Source organism: Malus sylvestris, chromosome 7 (genome assembly GCF_916048215.2).
Source record: "Malus sylvestris chromosome 7, drMalSylv7.2, whole genome shotgun sequence".
Lineage (NCBI taxonomy): Eukaryota > Viridiplantae > Streptophyta > Magnoliopsida > Rosales > Rosaceae > Malus > Malus sylvestris.
The window spans coordinates 20761386-20782222 of record NC_062266.1 but is presented as its reverse complement, the minus strand read 5'-3'; the positions used below and the strand labels follow the sequence as shown (position 1 = coordinate 20782222).

General features: G+C 35.5%; 1 protein-coding gene and 1 long non-coding RNA gene across 2 annotated transcripts; both read right to left on the bottom strand.

Annotated features, from left to right (window-relative positions):
- Positions 1 to 6616: 6616 nt before the first annotated feature.
- Positions 6617 to 8623, bottom strand: LOC126629767 (uncharacterized). Its single transcript, XR_007625846.1, has 3 exons — positions 8458 to 8623; positions 8152 to 8215; positions 6617 to 6975 (listed from the first exon to the last, which is right to left on the bottom strand). It is a non-coding gene; the product is annotated as an uncharacterized LOC126629767 (long non-coding RNA).
- Positions 8624 to 16088: 7465 nt separating this feature from the next.
- On the bottom strand, positions 16089 to 20531 carry LOC126630695 (uncharacterized protein At5g41620-like). The gene is made up of 3 exons (XM_050300846.1): positions 20010 to 20531; positions 19131 to 19253; positions 16089 to 17832 (listed from the first exon to the last, which is right to left on the bottom strand). The coding sequence occupies exons 1-3, from the start codon at positions 20367 to 20369 to the stop codon at positions 16381 to 16383; spliced, it is 1935 nt and encodes a 644-aa protein (XP_050156803.1). The 5' UTR covers positions 20370 to 20531; the 3' UTR covers positions 16089 to 16380.
- Positions 20532 to 20837: the final 306 nt, after the last annotated feature.

Here is a 20837-nt window from a genome sequence, read left to right as displayed (position 1 = left end):
TTTTTTTTTCAGTTCAATTCATATACAATTCAATTCAAAGCATATTCAATTCAATAGTTTAATGCATGTACATATATTTGATGCAATTCTTGGCAAATATCAAATTCACATAATTTAACAATTATGAATACAATGCATACACAATTTATGTAGAATCTAAAATTCGAAAAACGTAAAGTTGGGTCATGCATTATGGTGAATGTTCATGCTATCAGGGCTGCAAAAATATCTAGATAAAAACCATTGTTTTGAAAGAACCTGATTGTGTGATGATATGGATGAACTGGTTTGATGCAGAAAATTTCCTCGTCAAATTCCTAAATGCAGTGGTAGGAGTGTACTGATAATGTGTTGTAGCCTATTTAATGTGACAAAGGTAAGGGGCTGGTGGCAAGGAGAAAAGAAATTGAGAGATATGTGTTTGTAGAATTGTAGGGGAATGTGTGTTATATCCCTCCTACATAATGCCTTTATTTATAGTAGTAAAGGAGAGAATAAATTTCTTCATCCTCAAGGAATACAAGTTGTAATAGGAAAGGATAGCTAGAATCCAATCTAATATAAGATTTATACAATCAAATATAAACTAGGAAAGTTTACAACATATTTTATATTTTATATATTTATTTTATATTATTATTTTATTATTTTAATATTTTTTAGGGATATTTTTATTATTTTATTAATATTTACGTCCTGTGGGGCCCACACTCACCCAAGCTCTCCACTCTTTTCTTGCCATATGTTCCTTCTCCCTATCCCCACACTTTCGAACTCTCTCTCTCCCCTTTGTCTTCTTCCGCAACTCTTTCTCTCTCTCTCTCAATCTCTTTCATTCCTCTGCAACCACTAGCGTCGAGGATAGTGACCACCAACTCGCCATCTTCTTCGGTGAATGGGTCTTTTCTTTTATATAGTATATATATTATTGGAGTTTCCATACATAGATTAATAATGCATTTTCTAAGTGATGCCAAAATTAAATTAACGTTATGAGAATTGTCGCGATGATTGAAATTGTGAGATTATTATGAATCGTACGGGATGCACAGGTATGCATATTATTACGGGATGCCTTATTTATATTTATGGAAGTGAATAGTATTATGTCGACTTAAATTATTGATATACCGCTGTATGATTTTATTTACGTTATCTGCTCATCGTTGTTACACCAGTGTTAGTACTTGCCCAGGCCAAGGCCAGTCTTTCACGTGTATGTTCACATCTCATCGTACACTCACTTGGATCCATTGTAGGTGCCAGTCCTGTCCTAGATGCTATAGGCAATTAGGACTCGTATGCGATGCGCATAGTGCCAGTCTTCACATGATTGTAGTACTATAGCGTATATCATTATTACACCCAGTGATGTTCATGTCAGAATATCTTAGCATGAACTCGTGTGTCAACATATGTCGATGAGCACTCAATATGATATATTTGTTATGCAAGATTATATGATTACTGGACCTTAGGTGTTTATTTACAATTGTGACATATTGAATTCTTGAGATATTGCAGTCTACGGTAGTATTTTCATACTATACATAGTATGTATATTTTGGAAACTATACTTGTTTTACGGCGAGGGGTTATTATATTTTCGAAAAGGTTTTTACAAAGTTTTATTTTTAGGCCCATTCACCCTTATTTTTTCGCCCTCCAGGTATTGGAGATTACCTTTGATGGTATAATTCTCATTCTACTTTTCCTATCTTTACTTATGCTCTGACATCACGTGTGAAATGGGTTCATTCCCGCTCACTAGTGCACTCTCATATTTAGGCACTTTTAGATTTAAATTTATTCACATTTTTCACTTCACTACACTTTATGGCTTCGTCACCTTCCTAGTGTCGGCCAGTACATCTTGATTCGGAGTCCAGGCAGACATTCCAGGTCAGGGTGTATCAATTATAAAAGTTCAGGGGGTAAAGGCTAAAATTAGAGTTCATGGGAAAATTGGCCAATTATAAAAGCTCTGGGGTCAATTGACTAAACTTCAAATTAAAGTTCAAGGAATAAATGGCAACTCCTTAGAAGATTGAAAGAGGGGGAGGGGGAGGGAATCTACAAATACCTCTAATTAGATACTAACGTGAATCTCGGCATTGACTTGGATTGATCTTCACATGCTCTTTTTGCCTCAAATACACTTCTTTTTATTTTTTTGTCACCGAATTGAACAAATCAAATAAAACAATGTACAAATGACGTGTAGGAGGAGAAAAAAAGTGCATATTTATCATTTTCCTCTAAAAGAAAGTCAATGATCCCATGATTTCACTTCAAGCAAGCAATTATATTCCAAATGAAATGAAGCTTGCCAAAGTTTCTTTTACTTCAGTAAGTAGTCACCCTTTTTATATCTAGAAGGAAGATGGAAATTCTCTCCTTCTAACTTCTTTATTCGTTAGTTTACAAAAAAAAAAAATAAACAAAAACAAAAACTTCTTTATTCGGTTTATTAAAGAGAACAATTATCAATGACACGCGTCGCCCAAGACACATGCAAGAGATTTCCTGCATTTAAATCTCCAGTGCATATTTATGCACCCAAATACAAGAGGTCCTTTAGGGCCTTGTATATATATAGGAATGTGATATCCACACATCCCTTTTTACCTCTCTCACACCCTTTAATTTTCAGCCATCGGATCAGATGAATTGAAGAAGATCAAATGACAGAAATTAACAAGAGATATGAGAGAAGTAAAAAGGAGTGTGTGGATAGCACACCCCTATATATATTTGTTGGAAATGTGCCCTAAAACCAATCATATGATGATACTTTACGGACATTTCACATGTTAAACTAATCTAGTTTAATATCAAGGGCATAGATTATTGTTTTAAGCCGTCTCATACAACTGTTATATGCTTAAACGATAAGTCCAAGGAATATGTAATTAGGAGAATGTAATTTAAACAAGTTAGATTTATGAGACCATTCTCTTTCGTATACATATTCTAAACGTTCCTGATCATAGGATTGCCAATTGGGCATTAACAGTTCGTTAAGATCGGTATGTGCTATGTCTTCTCTTAGTGAGAGTGACTGGTCTCGAGTCATTGGTGTGACTGACACCAAGACAAGTACGTAGGTGCTCAATAAGGAATGAGTTCACTGAACACGATCAACGAAGAGTTCTCATACTCATGTCACATGAGAACTCATGGTTGGGATAATGCAAAGTAGTCATTTGACCTGAGGCATCATAGTTGTCTTGTGGTTAGGTCCTTGATCCTTGATTATGTCAAAGTCACTCCATTCGCGGGTGTCCGCGGCATAGTTGGGGTTAAGCCACTTAACCATAGAGGCAAGTGAATGCGCAACAAGGGATCTCTAACCTTCAAACAGTTTGAGGGAGAATACTTTATGATATGATTAAAAATCTCTGGCCAGAGTATGAATGAGATTTAGGAAGTCATTCCAAATCACATTCAAGGTAATCATATAAGTAAATGAATCACATTGGATAGTAGACATGAATAAAATATCAATCCAAACAATGTGGTCAAGAGTATTGTATTAGAGAAAGACCGTATTGCATTGTAATCCTAAACTGAATTGGTCTCAACCTCTTCTGATTAGCTTGGGTAACAATGACATACTGCTAGGTGTCACTCATGGTTTGTGGAAGCCCTAAACGTGTATAATCACTAAAGGGAGAATTGAAAGTAAGTTTCAATTCACAATCGATTTGAAAGAGTTCTAATTGCCCACTGCCTCGCTAAAAGGAACCTAATGGATCGTACACCGTGTAAGGTAGAGATTGAAGAAACAACGGAGATGAGTAAGGATAATTAAATGGTTTAATTATTTATTTATGGCTAGAATTAATTAATATGTTAATTAATCAAACGAATAAGTTCGTTATAGACCTAGGGTTAGTTTTGGGCCGCAAGGCCCAATGGGATTTGAATGTCAAGCCCATTAACTCAAGTTGTATGACAACTTGAATAAACAAAGGGCTTGAAAGCCCAATAAACCCTTAAGGCCGGCCATTTAGAGGAAGGTAGTGAACTTGCTTTAATTACAAGTTTGCCACTCCAATGAAGGAAGGTATAAATATGACTTTATAGCCAAAATTCATTTAGGGTTTTCTTTTGGGGAAAGGATGAGAACACAAGCTCTCTTTTCTCTCTAAAGAGGCGCCACCCAAGAGGAAAATAGCTAGCAATCTTACTTCCTCTAGGTCACTCATTTCTTCTTAAAATCTTACCTAGGTGTGGAGACTTAGAGGTTCTCAATTTTGAGAACTTGGAGAAACCTATTCTTCCATCCAAATCCATGGATCTAAGAAGCAAGGAATGAAGACCCTATCTCTTGGGTGATTATCCTTTGCTTTTGCAAAGAGGAATCTACAAAGGTATAAATTTCTCAACTCACTTTCTTTTGAGTTGAGTCTTGGTTCACCTAACTACTAGGCTTTGAATTTAATGGGTAATGTTTTGTTTTGAGTGCATGCAAGCATGATTCCGCCTTTAATTTGTTAATTGCATGCTATAGATGTTGCTCAAATGAACATGTTTTTCACAAAATTTCCTTCAATATTGACGGACAAGTGACATGACACGACTTTTCACTCTCATAGTTGGTTCTAGACCTTAAAACCCTAACTGCAAAAGAGAAAAATATAAAAAAAAAACTATGTTGCCTACTTTTGCCCTTGTCCTTGGGTCTATTTCGTCTCTTCCCCTCCCTATATATCTCTTATCTCCTAACCTTTGGTTGGGGTTCCTTTTTGTCTTAAAAAATATATATTTTTGATAAAAGCCTTCTCTTTCTCAAGAAGAGCCTTGGCAGTAGGCTTGGCAAATAGATCGTGTATGTTGAGTTGAATATCAGAGTGCGCATACCACAATGAACGAACAAATGGATTACAAAACTAGAAATATTATTGATATCAAACAGAGAATGCCAAAACGACTACAAAACCCTAAAGATTACATTGTGAATAGCTTGACTTCTTCTCTAATGAATAACAAAGCACCCTATTTATAACAAACTAACCCTAATTTCTAACAAAACCTAATTCTAACGGACTAAGCCCAGAAAACCAAACATTCAAATAAACCAAAATACTAATATTTTCCAACACCTCCCGTCAAACTCATGGCAGTACACGACATGAGTTTGCCAACAAGCAGATGTGGATGCAAGCCTTCAAATTCTGATGTCAATGCTGATGCCCATGCCGATGCCAATGCCAAATTTCCATGCCAATACAAATTCCAACTTCCGAACAAACTTGAACAAAAAACAAAAAATCCAACTTTCATAACGTCACTCGAATGATCACCAGTCCAAGCACTCGAGTGATCGTCGCGGTGGGCAACCTGATGAACAAATTGATACCCATCTAGAACAGATTAAATTCCGAAGAATTGAACCTGCTCTGATACCAAGTTGAATATCAGAGTGCGCATACCACAATGAACGAACAAACGGATTACAAAACTAGAAATATTATTGATATCAAATAGAGAATGCGGAAACGGCTACAAAACCCTAAGAGGCTACATTGTGAATGACTTGATTCTCAACTAAATAACAAAGCACTCTATTTATAATAAACTAACCCTAACTTCTAACAAAACCTAATTCTAACGAGCTAAGCCCAGAAAACCAAACATTCAAATAAACCAAAATACATATATTTTTCAACATGTTCGTGTCGTTTTCGTGTAACACCTGTTATCTTAACAGGTCGTGTCATATCACATATGTTATCTTAATAAGTCGTGTCATATCACATCCGTTATGACCCGTTAAAAAATATATTTTTTCATAAATTTGCACATACCACACATTACCCCATAAATATTATTTCAAAACATTAAAACACACTTGTTTTTTAAGTACTACATCTACACTCGAAAATAAGAGTCTAATAAAAAAACATCATACACTACTAGTCTATTACAAAATATTAAATGTGCAAAGATATGCAAAATGAAATAGTTTATACAAACAAGTTTGACGGTTGGATTGTTGAAATTAGTTTCGTATGATACGTATCCCATCAAAACAATAGATTCACTAACACTTAGAGTTTATTTATACTTTTATTAAGTATAACATAAGATTTTGTGGTATCCACTTGTGTAAATATTTTAAATTGAAAATTGAATTCATTCATTGTATTCATATATGGTCAAGGAGTGTAGTTGTAAAAAAATCAACAAAATCGAAGTTAACATAACTATTAAATTGTGATTTTTCGTTTATAACCATCGAAAAGTTCTATCCCGTTACTTGATCTCTGAATGTTTGTTTTTTACGATTTTTGGTGTATGCGATCTTGAAGCATCTACAAACACGTTTGATGGTCTGATCGTTGAAATTAGTTTCGTATGATGCGTATCTTATCAAAACGATAGATTCACTAATACTTAGAGTTTACTAGAGATTTATGCCCCTGCGTTGCTGCGGAATTGGAAATTGTATGAAACAGTCTAGATTAAAACAATCAATTCAATCAAGATCCATATTCTCAACATACTGTAACAGAGAACTTGATGATATTTTTTTTTTTTTTGTAAATCTGATTGTACTAAGCCATTCTTTCAATAATATGATAATTAAATAAAAGATCACTACCAATAGTTTAGATTAAAACAATCAAATCAATCAAGATCCATACTCCAACAGTAAGACAACTAAGAGCGAAGAGTTGAGAGAAGAAACAACACAAATGACTGGTTCCCGGAAAACAATTTAAGCAGAGTTAAAAAAAGCGGTCAATCATGACCAAATTTAAGAAGTCACTAAAACCAAAGCTCATACAGATACAAATCCAAGAATCCTATCTTGATTTTCCTTTTTTCAGTTTTATCAAGCACAATGTTCAATTGTTGTGCAAATAATCCAAAATCGAAAATGTTGAAATGTGTCAAATTGCAAACCTTCTTGTATTCCATGTATGCAATGACTGCAAGTCTGCTAATATATTCAGTCATGTTGACCTATATAAAGAAAAACCGATTTAGTTCATACCAAATTATGAGTCATTCCGTACATAAAAACTTCCTTTTTTCAATCACCCCTCTAAATAAAAAAATCAACTCCAAAATTGATGATCAAAAGTATAACTAAATGAAATGGGAAAACAGTTCAAAAACCTGCCTATGTCAAGTTCTATGAATTTGGGATTAAAAATTATATGAAAGATTGTATCATAGAAGAATACGAAAATTTACAATGAAAACATTAGAAAGATTTTTACATACAATATACTCATTTACAAAAAAAAATATAAAAAAAACAGAGTTTCTGAAACGAACAGATAAATCAACCAATCATCGCAGTACAAAACACAGTAAATAGAACATTCACAGAACTGAGTCTCTCACACAATCCAAACATAGAATTTTAGCTTGTTGGTATCAGATGATTAACTCTAATTACACTAACGCGGACACTATCTATGAAGAAAACTAAAGAGAATGACAAAAGTTGTGAAAAGTTATCAACCAAAGTACAAAGACCATAAAGCATGAAATGTTCGAGAAGAGCAGAATTCCTCTCAACTGATGCATATTGCTGTCATACCTCTGAGAATAGCTAACTAAACCAATCTAACTCTAAAGGCAGCCATCATAAATTGGAAAGCTCATTTGACAAAAGGCTACAGTCCTAAAAGGTTCCTGTATATACCTAATTATACAAACAATTTTGCTAAGGAATACCTTTCCAACCTCCTCCTGCAGCAACAGATACTGCATGTACAATTTGATAGTGTTTCTACCAGATATGTAACGAATGGGATTAAGAATTATTAAAGTTGACTCTCCACTACACCTATCCATGCGGCTATACATCCATTCTCTTGCAAAACGTTCAAAATGATGATATCAAAATCTTGTGAACATAAATTATAGCCGACGGTATATGTCCGTTCTCTTCTACCATTACAACCAATGAGATATATACATTCTCTTCTACCATTAAGATATATAAGAAAACAATTGTTCAACCTAAAATGAAGATCTAAAAGCGAGCTACCGTACATGTTCTATCCATTCTATTCTACCATTGAAGCATGCATGTTAAGAAAATTTTGTAAATCTAAACACGTATGCAAACATAGCATGTCCGTTCAGCTTTGAAACCAAAAGAAAAGATTTAGGTTTCTTTCTTACCCAAATCCACCAATTTGAATCAAATCTCTGCAGCCCTTCCAATCAAACGCAAATTAATACAACTCTGAAATCAATAGACAAAACGCAAATTAATACAACACTGCAATCAATAAACAAAACCCAGATTTTAAGAATTAAAATCATCAAAAAATTCCACAAAGAAAGAGAATCCAGAAACCAAACCTATCAATCAATTCCTAAAATCAACAGTAAAGAAAAAATTTCAATAAATAAGTATCTAACTCGACAAATAAACAGAACCCATATCAAATAATTCACAAAAATCAATAACAACTCCAAAATTACCTTCCAAGAGATGGAGACTCCGAGTAGGCTTCCAATAATGATTTGATTGATAAGAAAATAGTTGTAGGTCATGGGATATCACTTTGGGATTTTCATGGTTTACCTTTTCTTTTAACATGAGTTAATACTTGATCACCCAGTCCTCCATGTAAGATTGTGAGTATGAAATATAGGTTGGGACCGGTTATATCGTTTAAGATTGATATAGAAAAGTCTTTTGTTTAAAGTAGTTAAGATATCCTCAATGATTTGGGTTAACAGGATTGAGAGAAGTTCTAATTGGTTTTGGAATAAGACTCGGTATTGGAACTTTATAGTGTCTCATAATTCTGTTTGGTTTGTAGCTTTGAGTCTGAGTCCGGTTCTGATAGGGAATGGACAGAGGAATGCTATATATATATATATATATATATATATCTCAAACCCATGCTCTTGCGATTGTAAGCTTGTAGAGTTCTAAGACCTATTGATTAGAAGAGTTTTTGTTATCGTTAAAGAGGAGAAGGTTTTGAGCAATAAGGATGCAATGGCTTCTTCATCAGGATCAAATAGTGCAGGTATGTTTCAAAGGATTTTGACTCTTATATCTGTTTAAAATACAAAATTTGTATTGGCTGTGGTTCAATTGGATGAATCTTTGATTCTTGAATAAGGTGTTATAAACTTGTTCTTACATGTAGTATCAGAGTCAGTAGGGTTCAACCATTGAATTCAACCAAAAAAAAAAATGCATGAAAACATATTACCTGGGTTTCGAACTGGGCTCTTAGGGTTCTTAGAGCCTTTAGTTAGAAACGGTGTCGTTTTCGTTAAAATAGCCATTAGCCAAGTCATAAAAAAAAAGGTAAAAACGGTGTCGCTTGGTATGCTCTTCGAAGAGGACTCTCTCTTATCATCTGAGATCGACCCTTTTCTTCCTAATTACTTCTCTGATTCATGATTCTTAGTCGAAATAGATGCTGAAATTGACGAATCTTGAAAGTTAACTACAAAAGGTATGAATTTGAAATTCGAATTTATTTCAAATTATATAGACTGTTTGGGATTAGGATTAGAACATTGAAATGATTCATGTATGATTATCTGGCATAAGTCAAAAGTAATACAGATTGTTCTTGAAAGATGCTTCCGCTTATATATCTGATATCAGAGACTATATATATGTATATTGTGCAATCTGTGGTGACTCTAATGCAGATATTGATGAATCCCGTTGAATTGCTTATTCTATGTGTCTTTAAAATACCAGATCATATGTATGAATAAGTTGATTCAATGAATAAGTTTGGTAGTGAAAAGACTGAAATCAAGAATCTTTAAGATTCATAGTGATGATTTCATTGTTGTCTAATGCAATTTCACTAAGATCACTGAACTTAGCAGCAGTGCCAATACTCACTGGTGGAAGCAATTACAAAAGATGGAGAAGAGAGATTGAATTGCTTTTGACACTAAATGAGTATGACATTGCTCTTGACAATCCACAACCTGAGGCTTTAACAGACAAAAGCACTAAGGCTGAGAAGGCTGATTTTGAGAGATGAACCAGGGCCAACAAAGTGACACTATCGATACTAGAAAGTGGTATGACAGACACTGTGCGTGGTGGGATAAAGAAGTCAGCTCTTGCAAAAGATTATCTCCAAGCCATTGAGAACAAATTTAAAGAATCAGAAAAGGCTGAGATTGCTCAATATATGTCCCTCTTGACTTCTTATAAATTTGAAGGTGGAGGATCAATCAGAGATCATATTCTGAAAATGACTGATGTAGCTGAAAAACTTAACTCCATGGAAGTTAATATTGGAGATAAACAACTTGTGTTTATGATACTCCAAGCATTGCCGCTCAAATTCAGTCAACTCAAAGTGTCCTACAACACTCAAGGCAAGACTTGGACAGTGGATGAACTCATTGCTCAATGCGTGCAAGAAGAGAACAGACAAAAACAAGAAAATGGAAAAGAGCCTGAAATTGTCAATTTTGTCCAAGTTGCCAACGGAAAGAAGGAGTCCAATGTTGGTAAATCTTCTAAACCACAATCTTATGATAAATCTGTTGTGCCTGCTAAAAGTTTCAATTCCTCTAAGTCTAATAAATTTAAGGTAAAAACTAAAAGTGTTGAAAAGATTAGATGTCATCACTGCAAGACTAAGGGTCACTATAGAACAGATTGCGAAATATTCAAGGAGTGGCTGAGATCTAAAGGTAGAATTGATGTCTATGTCCGTGAGGAGACAAACCTTGTTGATATTCCCACAAACTCTTGGTGGTTTGACACCGGCGCATATGTGCATATCATTAACACTTTGCATGGTTTTAAAGAACAAAAGAAGACAAATAGTTTTAATGTTTTCGTTGGAGAGGGAACCAAAGTTTCTGTTGAGTCCATAGGCACTGTCAAACTAAGATTAGACACTGGTTTTACAATGCAACTGAATGATGTGTTATATGTGCCCAAAATGAGAAGAAATCTCGTTTTTGCATCAAAACTGGTTAAACAAGGGCATGTTTTTGTGGGAGATGATGAGTGTGTCAAGTTTTTCAAAAGGGGATCTTTACATGGAAAAGCATTTCAGCATGACCATCTTTGGAAAATACAGTGCAATGTAGAGTTTGAGGACTTACATGTTTTGAATACTGCAACTAAGAGGATGCATGTTTCTGATCAATCTTTTATACTTTGGCATAAGAGGCTAGGACACATTTCAAAAGAAAGAGTTTTTCAGTTGTCTAAAATGAATTTGATCCCTGCAATAGACATTAAAACTGCTGCAGAATGTGTTGATTGCATCAAGGGCAAGATGACTAATACTAGAAAATTAGATGCTAAAAGAAGTAATGCATTGCTCAAGGTCATTCACACAGATATTTGTGGGCCATTTCCTGTCAAAACCATTTGTGGGAATACTTATTTTGTAAGATTCATAGATGACTTCTCGAGATTCAGTTATGTTTACCTAATAAGTGAGAAATCGGCAGTCCTTGAATGTTTTAAAGTCTTCAAATGTGAAGTTGAGAAACAGTTAAACCATGTGATTAAAGTTGTTAGATCAGATAGGGGAGGTGAATACTTTGGCAAGCATACAGAAGCAGGGCAACAAAATGGTCCATTTGCTCATTTTCTTGAAAGTCAAGGGATTGTGGCTCAATATACCACTCCTGGTACCCCACAACAGAATGGAGTGGCAGAAAGGAGGAATAGAACTCTTATGGAAATAGTGAAAATCATGATTTCAAGATCCAAGCTCCCAAATTTTCTTTGGGGAGAGGCATTGAAAACTGCAAGCTATATTATAAATCGAGTGCCCTTAAAATCCATGCCTAAGACACCTTTTGAATTATGGCATGGCAGAAAGCCAAGCTTCAATCACTTTCATGTATGGGGATGCAAAGCTGAAGAAAAATTCTACAACCCGAGTGAGAAGAAATTGGATCCAAGAACAACTACATGCTATTTCATCGGTTACTCAGAAAAGTCAAAGGGTTTCAAATTCTATTGTACACAAGCATACACAAGGATTCAAGAAACTCACAATGCCATTTTTATGGAGGATGAAGATGTATTAGATATGGCACATGAAAAATTCGATTTTGAAAAGATGGTGCAATCAGAAAGTTGTTCTCAATTAATCTACAATCAAGTACCAGTATTGCAAAGAACTCATTCAAATGCCGATGATCTTGATGATGATATGGCAGAAGCTGAGAGCAATGATCAAGCAAGCATTAAGAATCGATCAGAGACTCGGAATCAAAATCTCAATGTTCAAACAAATGAGAATTTGACTGAACAACCACAGATCAGGAAGTCTAACAAAATCAAGAAAGCTGTGATCTCACAAGACTATGTGTATCTTCAAGAGACAGAATTTGATTATGGTGATATAGATGATCCTATGACCTATCAACAAGCTATCAAAAGCCCTCAAGCAGTCTTATAGCAGCAAGCCATGGTGGAGGAACTTGAGTCAATGGCAAAAAACAATGTTTGCTCTTTAGCAAAGCCATCAGATAACACTAAACCAGTAAACTGCAAGTGGGTATTTAAGACCAAGAGAGATGCTCAGGGAAGAATTGAGAGATATAAAGCTCGATTAGTTGCAAAGGGATTCACACAAAGGGAGGGTGTTGACTACAATGACACCTTTTCACCAGTTTCTTCCAAGGACTCCATGCGAGTGATAATGGCCTTGACAGGTTATTTTGACCTGGAATTGCATCAGATGGATGTCAAAACTGCATTTTTGAATGGTGAACTTGATGAGGAGATCTTTATGTCACAACCTCCTGGATTTTTTGAAAGGGGGAAAAAGGATATGGTCTGTAAATTGAATAAATCAATCTATGGTTTGAAACAGGCTTCAAGACAATGGTTTCTGAAATTTGATCAAGTAGTTACTTCACAAGGGTTTATTGAAAACAAGATGGATGATTGTATCTACCTTAAGTTCAAGTGATCCAAGTTCATTTTTCTGGTCTTGTATGTCGATGACATTTTGCTTGCAAGTTCGGATGTACAGTTGCTAAAAGAGACTAAGAGCATGCTGAGTTCAAACTTTGAAATGAAGGATCTTGGGGAAGCTCACTATGTTCTCGGAATTGAAATCGTGAAAGACAGAAGACAGAAACTTCTTGGTTTATCTCAGAAGGGATATATAGAAAGAGTGCTTAACAGGTTTAATATGGAAAGTTGCAATAAGGCTGATGTTCCTGTAAATAAGGGTGATAAGTTCTCTTGAGATCAATGTCCTAAAAATGAACCTGAGACTAAATTGATGAAGATGAAACCATATGCTTCTTTAGTTGGCAGCCTTATGTATGCTATCATTTTTAAACTCGTTTATCCTTTCTTTTTTATCATTTACTCATTTTTCATCCGTCTATGTGTTTTTTTTAACAACTTGAAAATTAAAAAAGAAAATTTTGTCGTAATTTTCTTTTTCTAACAATTAAACACCGTTATAGGTACATTCATCATACATTTCCGCATTTTAATTTTTTAAGTCCTTATATCATTCCAATAATTAATAATAGTTTACAGACAATATTTTTAACTGTTAGCAATGAAGGTAATATAAAATTTGCTAAGTATTCTTGGGTTACGAAAACTGTTAAAAGACAGTATTCTTGGGTTATTTAACTCAGAATGTAAAATATTAACATAATATATATAATGGACCATAAAATTTAAAGTGGTTAAGAAAAACTATATTATATTAGCTATAGAAATCATGCACTATAGTCAATAGCATTTATCTAAGTTTTGTCCGATAGGGAACATGGTTTGTGTTAATTTTACTTATATAAAATAAATGGGTAAATGGTTACCCGTTTATAACCGCGGTTAATACTCATAACCACCCATTTAAATTTCCCGGGTAAACGGTTATACCCATAACCGTTTATTTATCTAAACAGTTACCCATAACCGTAACCGTGAAATTTAAATGGGCGGGTAACCGCGGTTACCCATAACCGATGGGTATTTGCCCATCCCTAATCTCAACGGTGAAGACCGAAGTAAAGCATGTCGGAAAAACGTGTTGAGGAGGTGTTGATGTTGTGGTCGAGCAGCTCGAATCGGCAAGGAAGTTGTCACATTATGAGGAGAAGGGCTAGAGGCGTTGTTGTCGTGGAGGAAGTGGGAAGGGGGAAGAGCTCAAGAATCTATTCTGGAAGCAAATGGAAAAGTTCATGCTATTCCAACCTTCATCCCTTACACGATGAGCAACACATGTACAGAGGAGTAAATTAGTAAATTAACTGTGCAACTCACATTACAAAGCTTAGAATGAGTAGCAAATGAAGGGCAAATTTGTCAAATCACTGTTAATGAACAATGCTCAGCAACTGAGTTTTAGTATATATAATTTATACTTTCATTAAGTATAAAGTGTAAATATTTTAAATTGAAGATCGAATTCATTCATTCTATTCATATAGGATCAAGGAGTGTGGCTATAAAACATTATCAAAATCGAAGTTAAAATAACCGTTAAATCATGATTTTTCGTTTTATAACCGTCGAAAAGTTTTGTCCCATTACTTGATCGTTGAATGTTTGTTTTTTGCGATTTTTTGCTGATGCAATCTCAAAGCATATACAAACAAGTTTGACGGTTGGATCGTTGAAATTAGTTTCATAGAATTCGCATCCCATCAAGTTCAAATATATATATATATATATATATATTTATTTATTTATTTATTTATTAAGTAGATTTAAATTTATTTATTTTGTACGTATAAGTTTATAACACTTGAAAAATTAAATGGTATGTATATTTAAGCTCATCCAATGGTCACCAATTTTTAAAATTTAATTTAATATATATATATAATTATTATAGTATTTTTTTAGGGTTATAAAATTATAAAATTAATATTTTGCTTATCATGTATTGTGTTATCCACATGTATACCTGAACCAATCCATTATCTTAACAGGTACTTATCGGGTTACTCGATAATGACCCGATTCGTTATCGTGTCGACCCGAACACCTGTTAATTTCGTGTCATGTTGTGTCAGGAATTGCCAGGCCTACTTGGCAGTGTCTATTGCATTCGACTCAAATTCATATCTTTGAGTGGCGACTGTTGTTTAGAGTTAAGGTGATGTTTCTTGTGATTTGTGTGCATGAAAAAACATTACGAGGAAGAAGCTTGGTGTTTGTTGAAGGTGACTCATGACAATCCTTCTTTGTCAATGGTTGCAAGATCATCAAAAGGTGATGCAATCTTTTCCTCCTGGTGCCTCCACGACAGTGTTTTAGAAAAATCGCCTTGGGGCGCGCCTAGGCATCCTTAGAGACGGTTGGCAGCGTTCGCCTCTGTTTAGTGGAAGTCAGCGAATAAGTCGTTTAGGCTTCGTCGAGGCGCACCAAAGCGTTTCCAGGCTTTTTTTTCGTTTTCTTTTTGCTTTTTGGCTTTTTTGTTTTTCTTCTCGAAATTCACGTTTGTTTTTTAAATCTAGGAGAAGAGAACACATAAAGCTATACCGCTCTTGGTTTCAATGGAGAAGAAAGAGAGAAACTCAGTTCCTCTCTCCAATTCCCACATGACAAAGTCTAACTTTAACTCTTAACTCTTTGTTTTTTTTTTATTGTCCATTCAAATATTGTCACCTAGCATATGGCCCACTCAACCTTATTTCTTTTGAAATGCCTTATAATTGCGGTCACACAACCTTATCCCTATAATTGCACCCACTCAGCCTTATTTCTCTTGAAATTCCCTATCATTGCTTACAATAAAATAAATAATTACAACATATTTAAGACCATATGACATAATTTTCAAGTTCAACTAGACTTAGCAATGAAGAAGATGATTTATCCTTGATTTTAAAACATTGCTCCATATGATAATTCTACAACGTGCAATATTTAGTCGGCATGAGGTGTTATTTTTCTTTTTAGTTGAATGCGAGTCCTCTACGGTTGTGGAATTATCTTGTATTCATAATGAGTTTGTAATTGTGAAGTTGTAGTGTTTTGTTTAGCGTGTATGACCTCTTGATTGACGTTTGATACGTTTGCCCTATGTACATTCTTGATAGTTCTCAATAGAGTTCCATTTGATCTCAAAGGAATTTAGTTGGTTCCTGTATCCATAGCCAGAGAAAAATAAGAATAACCACGTTCAAATCCATTGTGTGATTTTAGATTGTTCGAATGAGATTCAAGAAATTTTAAAAAATCATAGATCGTCACTGAATTTTTTGGGGAGGTTTACTGATCGTAAGTGGAGACTTGGATGAGAACTAAGTAATATTTATAACAAGGTGACTAACAAAACACTTCCTCATGTACAAAGTATACTGCGTTTTGGCATTTGCACAAGAAACTCCAGTTTCCAAAGATTCTGGCCTCAATTCAAAGATCAGATATTCTTCATGTTATAAGCTTACCATGAGAAACTAGAGAGGCCCCTTGGAAGTTTTCATGCGAGAGCGCTTTGCTTCTAACCTGGCTTCTAGTAGTTTTGCCATCAACGTATTTTCGTCGAGGCCTGGAGGCCATTCCCATGAAGATTGAGATTTCCCAAAATCTGGGGTTCTTAGTTTTGACATCCATTGCTGTACTGGACTAGCATTACCTGTATGCACAGGCTGGACACAAGTTTCCACCCTGCAATTACTTTCGGGATGACTGGATTTCATTCCACGTGTGCTAAGTCGTTTACTTTGTATTTCTTTTAGACCTGTGATCAAATCGCAGTACTCAGATTCTTCAAGATTGTCAATCAGAGCTTGATTTTCTACTCCCACTATTTCACCATGTTCCCTATTTGCAGATTGGCTTCTGTTTGCATTATAGGACACTCTTTTGGTCATACGTTCTTCAAATTGCCCTTGTAAATCACACAAGCTATTGGCCTTAGTGTTCTCCTGTGATACTTTCTCCCTCACAGAATTAGATCTCGCTATTCCTTCATATTGGCCCTCTGCAACATTATTTTTTCGCTGTCTAGAGCCGCGCTTGACTTGCCTTCCACTAGCACTCTTGCTTACGTCTACAAAGTGTGAATCATTGTCGGTGGAATCTTCATCAGCTACATGTTGTGGTGCACTTGTAGCCTGATTCAATGGAAAGGACTCTAATGACTGCTGGCGTGAGCAATTTCCCTTCAGCTCCTTTGGGGATAACTTCCTATTTTTCTTTGTCTCAATAGATCGTTTAGCCTGAAGAAAGGTTTCTATATCAAAACCTAACTTGTCCACAATTGTATTCCTCTCCGCATAGTCGCTCTGAGCTTCAGGCATCTTCATTTGCATCCGTTCATCAAGCCATGCTTCTGAAAGATGGAGAATTAATCTGTCAGAGCTGATGTTACCACTGTGACCCTTCTCGGGCTTTTGCTTCAGGGATCGCACCTCTTGTTCATACTCTTTTATTCCATTGGCAAACTCATCGCACAAGTTTTCTAATAGGATACGCGCTTTTCTCTCCCTTTCGAGCTCTCTCAGAGCATTAGAGAAAGAAGATTTCATTTCAGGGAGCTCTCGAGCTAGCTTCCAATGCAGGCTCTCTGAATGCTTTCTCAACTTCCTCTCACCTTCTAGCTCATCCCTAAGCGATTGGACAGAAGCTTTGATTCGGTCTTGGTCCTTATTCTTCCAAACAAGTTTATTTTCTGTAACATGCTTCATCAAGTCGCCCATTTCTTGCCTATCTGATTCTTTCTCATGCAACAACTCTTTAATTCTTGCATGAGAATGATCTAGTTCCATTTTCAGTGCTTTAACCAATGATATATTAGATGCATGTTGCTCTTCAAGAGTCCAGATACGATTGAGTACTTTGAGTAATTCTGTGGATGTTTTAAAGCTACGACTTGATTCACCCATCCTTCCCTTATAAGGTGCCACCTACAAAAAATTGAAAACCAAAAGGCATCTGAATCCCTCAGACCCAGATAATGGATAACATTGATTCTACAATGTAACTGTTCCAATACGAATAATTACGGAACTCTTTTTTCAGGCATTAAAATTCTCTTCATTTCATGCCTCTTAGCTCTCAATTGTTTTGGTGAAAGTCAAGAACCCAAAACAGTAATCTAATTGTACGGATGACATTGTTTATATGAATTATACATCATACCTCAAAGTTCTTTCTTGGATTTCTTGTAGTTACATAATGTCATAACCTATATGGTCCTTTGAAAACATTTTTATCCAGCATGGAATCTATATGTCGATGAATCTTTTCCAGTGTTTTAAAAGGCTCACCTCAAGGCGCGCCTAGGCGGCCTCTGAGGCTAGGCGTCAATGTTCTTGCCTCTGTTTTGAGGGAGTGGGCGGAAGGCTTCGCCGGAGCTCGTCTGGGCGGCGGAGCATCCAGGGTGTTCATCTGGGCGTTTTTTTCTTCAAAATCCAGGTTTTCTGAAATGTTTTCTGCCAGTCTAGTTTCAACTCAGCCTTTATTTCATTTTAAATACCCTATAAATACTCCACTCAACCCTTTATTTTTGCCATTTATTTCATGTTAAATACCCTATAAATACTTCATTCAACCCCTTATTTTCCTTTAAATTCCTATAATTATTGCTTTATATCATTTTAAATATCCTATAACTACTCCACTCAGCCTTTATTTCCTTTTAAATTACTTATAATTGCAACATTAAGTCTTTATTTTCTTGAAATTTTCCTATAATTGTGACCATTCATCCTTATTTTCCTTGAAGTTCTCTATAATTGCTTACAATAAAATAAATAATTATAACATTTTGAGACTATATGACATAGTTTCCAAATACAACTAGACTTAGTAATAAAGAAGATGATATTATCTTTGATTTCGTTATAGTTATATTTGTTTTTACAAAGTATTGTATTGTTATAAATATACTTATATATATAATATATATTAAAATTTTACGCCTCACGCCTCGCGCTGGGCTATCCATTGGACGCCTCGGCCACACCCCCGCCTTTTAATACATTGATTTTTTCTGACACGTATCACTTTACATTTTTTGTCTACTTATCAATTGAATTTACCTTTAATCACTAGTAGACGATTCAATGAATCAGCCATTCTGATTACCATGTTAGTAAGAAGAAGCACATTCAAAGAAATGGAAACTCAGCTCATAGTCCTCATTCTAATTGTTGTTGAACTTTGAAGCGACTTCCTATTTTACCGGGACATAATTACTCACCTCCAATGAGCTACAACTAGCAGGAGATAGGGGTTGGAGTGCACAACCATTGCTCTCAACTGATTGATGGTTCTGTATCAGTGGTGCTGATACAAGCCTCCGCAAGCTGCTTGCACTAGCTGGCTGGAACGAGAAAGTTCAAGGATCAGTAATTAATCAAAACACACAAATGAAAGCACTTTCACATGTTTTTGAAATTTCGGAACCAGCAACAATAAGATAACAACTATCAAGTCATACACAACGACGAGCAATTCTTCCGAACATTACAATTTTCCCCTACTGTTATTGCTGCATAATCGTTCCAACAAGACAGCTCTATGCCAAACACATTAACCTTGACAATTAAGAATCAACAACTCAAACTTTTGTTTCTGAAAAAAAGGAAATTCTGAATCATATTTGCAGCAGAAAAGGAATTCAAAAATTCTGCACTTGCAAGTGTATAAACCCAAGAAAATAAAACTACAAACACAAATGTTGAAAGTTCTGAGGAAAGTAATGGACACACACATAAGACAATGAGAATGCCTCACACTTTTGTTGGTTTTTTTTACAAAACTACTCTAATCTACGGAGCCTCCGACCTTGGACGGAAGGGGGCTCACACATTGCTCTAACCAAGTGGCCTAACTCAAATCTACGGAATTGTATATCTTAATGTGCCAAAGAAGCAAAAAACAGATACAATCTTTGGACTAATGTGCAGCATCCCAAATAAGCAAAAACTTGAAGAAGCATCCCATTTCTACAACAGGCTTCACAAAACAAAGCATGACTGAGCATTCGACCAAAAATAAAATAAACACATTAATAAAAGAAAACCCACGATGCCAACACATCTGACACTTAGCAAAAGAACACAAATTGCACACACACCTGGTCGTGAGTTGAGCCAGCAGGACTCTCAGCCTCCGCCAGAAGCCTGGAAATCCCAACCCCATTTCTGCTCCGCTGCTTGCGGTGGAGCCCACCGCGTGCTTTGCTCATTTGCTCGATTTCCCAGACGGAGGAACAGAGCTTTCTGGCAGAGACTGACGCTGCGGAGTGAAGGTTGAGAAATTCTGAGGTGGGTTTTCTGTGACTTTGAGAACAGAAATCGACGAGCCTCCAAATGGGTGGTGGAGTACTGCAAAGCCCCCCTCTTTTCCTCACCAACACACCGCGTTTCAACCTTTTAACCACCACTCCTCCTTGCTTTTTCCTTTCACTTTCCGAACCTTTTTCCTCTCTCTCCATCTCTCTCTCTCAATTCAAATTTCAATCTGTGCTTGCTAACCCATGATTTTGGCTTTTGTATCTGCTTTTTTTTTTTTTTTGGCGCTTCAAGATTACAAGGTTGCTTCTTTCACTCTCTTTTACTTCAAACCTACAGAGTCGAGGTTTGTTCTGCTCTGTTCTGCCTACATTTTTTTTCATGAGTAAACTGTCGGTTTACCCCCTAAACTTTCACCTCACTTTCGATTTCCCCCCTGAACTTTTCCATTGGAAAATTAAGGACTCAAACTAATTTTTTTAGCCAATTTGCCCCCTACCGTTAGCTTTTCATATATTCCATCCATATTTCCGTTAAGTGAGACCATGTGCACAACATGTGAGGGTAGTTAAGTTATTTCACTCTTAAAAATGATTAAAAAACTGAAAATAAATAATAATAATAATTTTCCCTCTATTTTTTCCCGCTAATTCCTATCCTCAATTTTAATT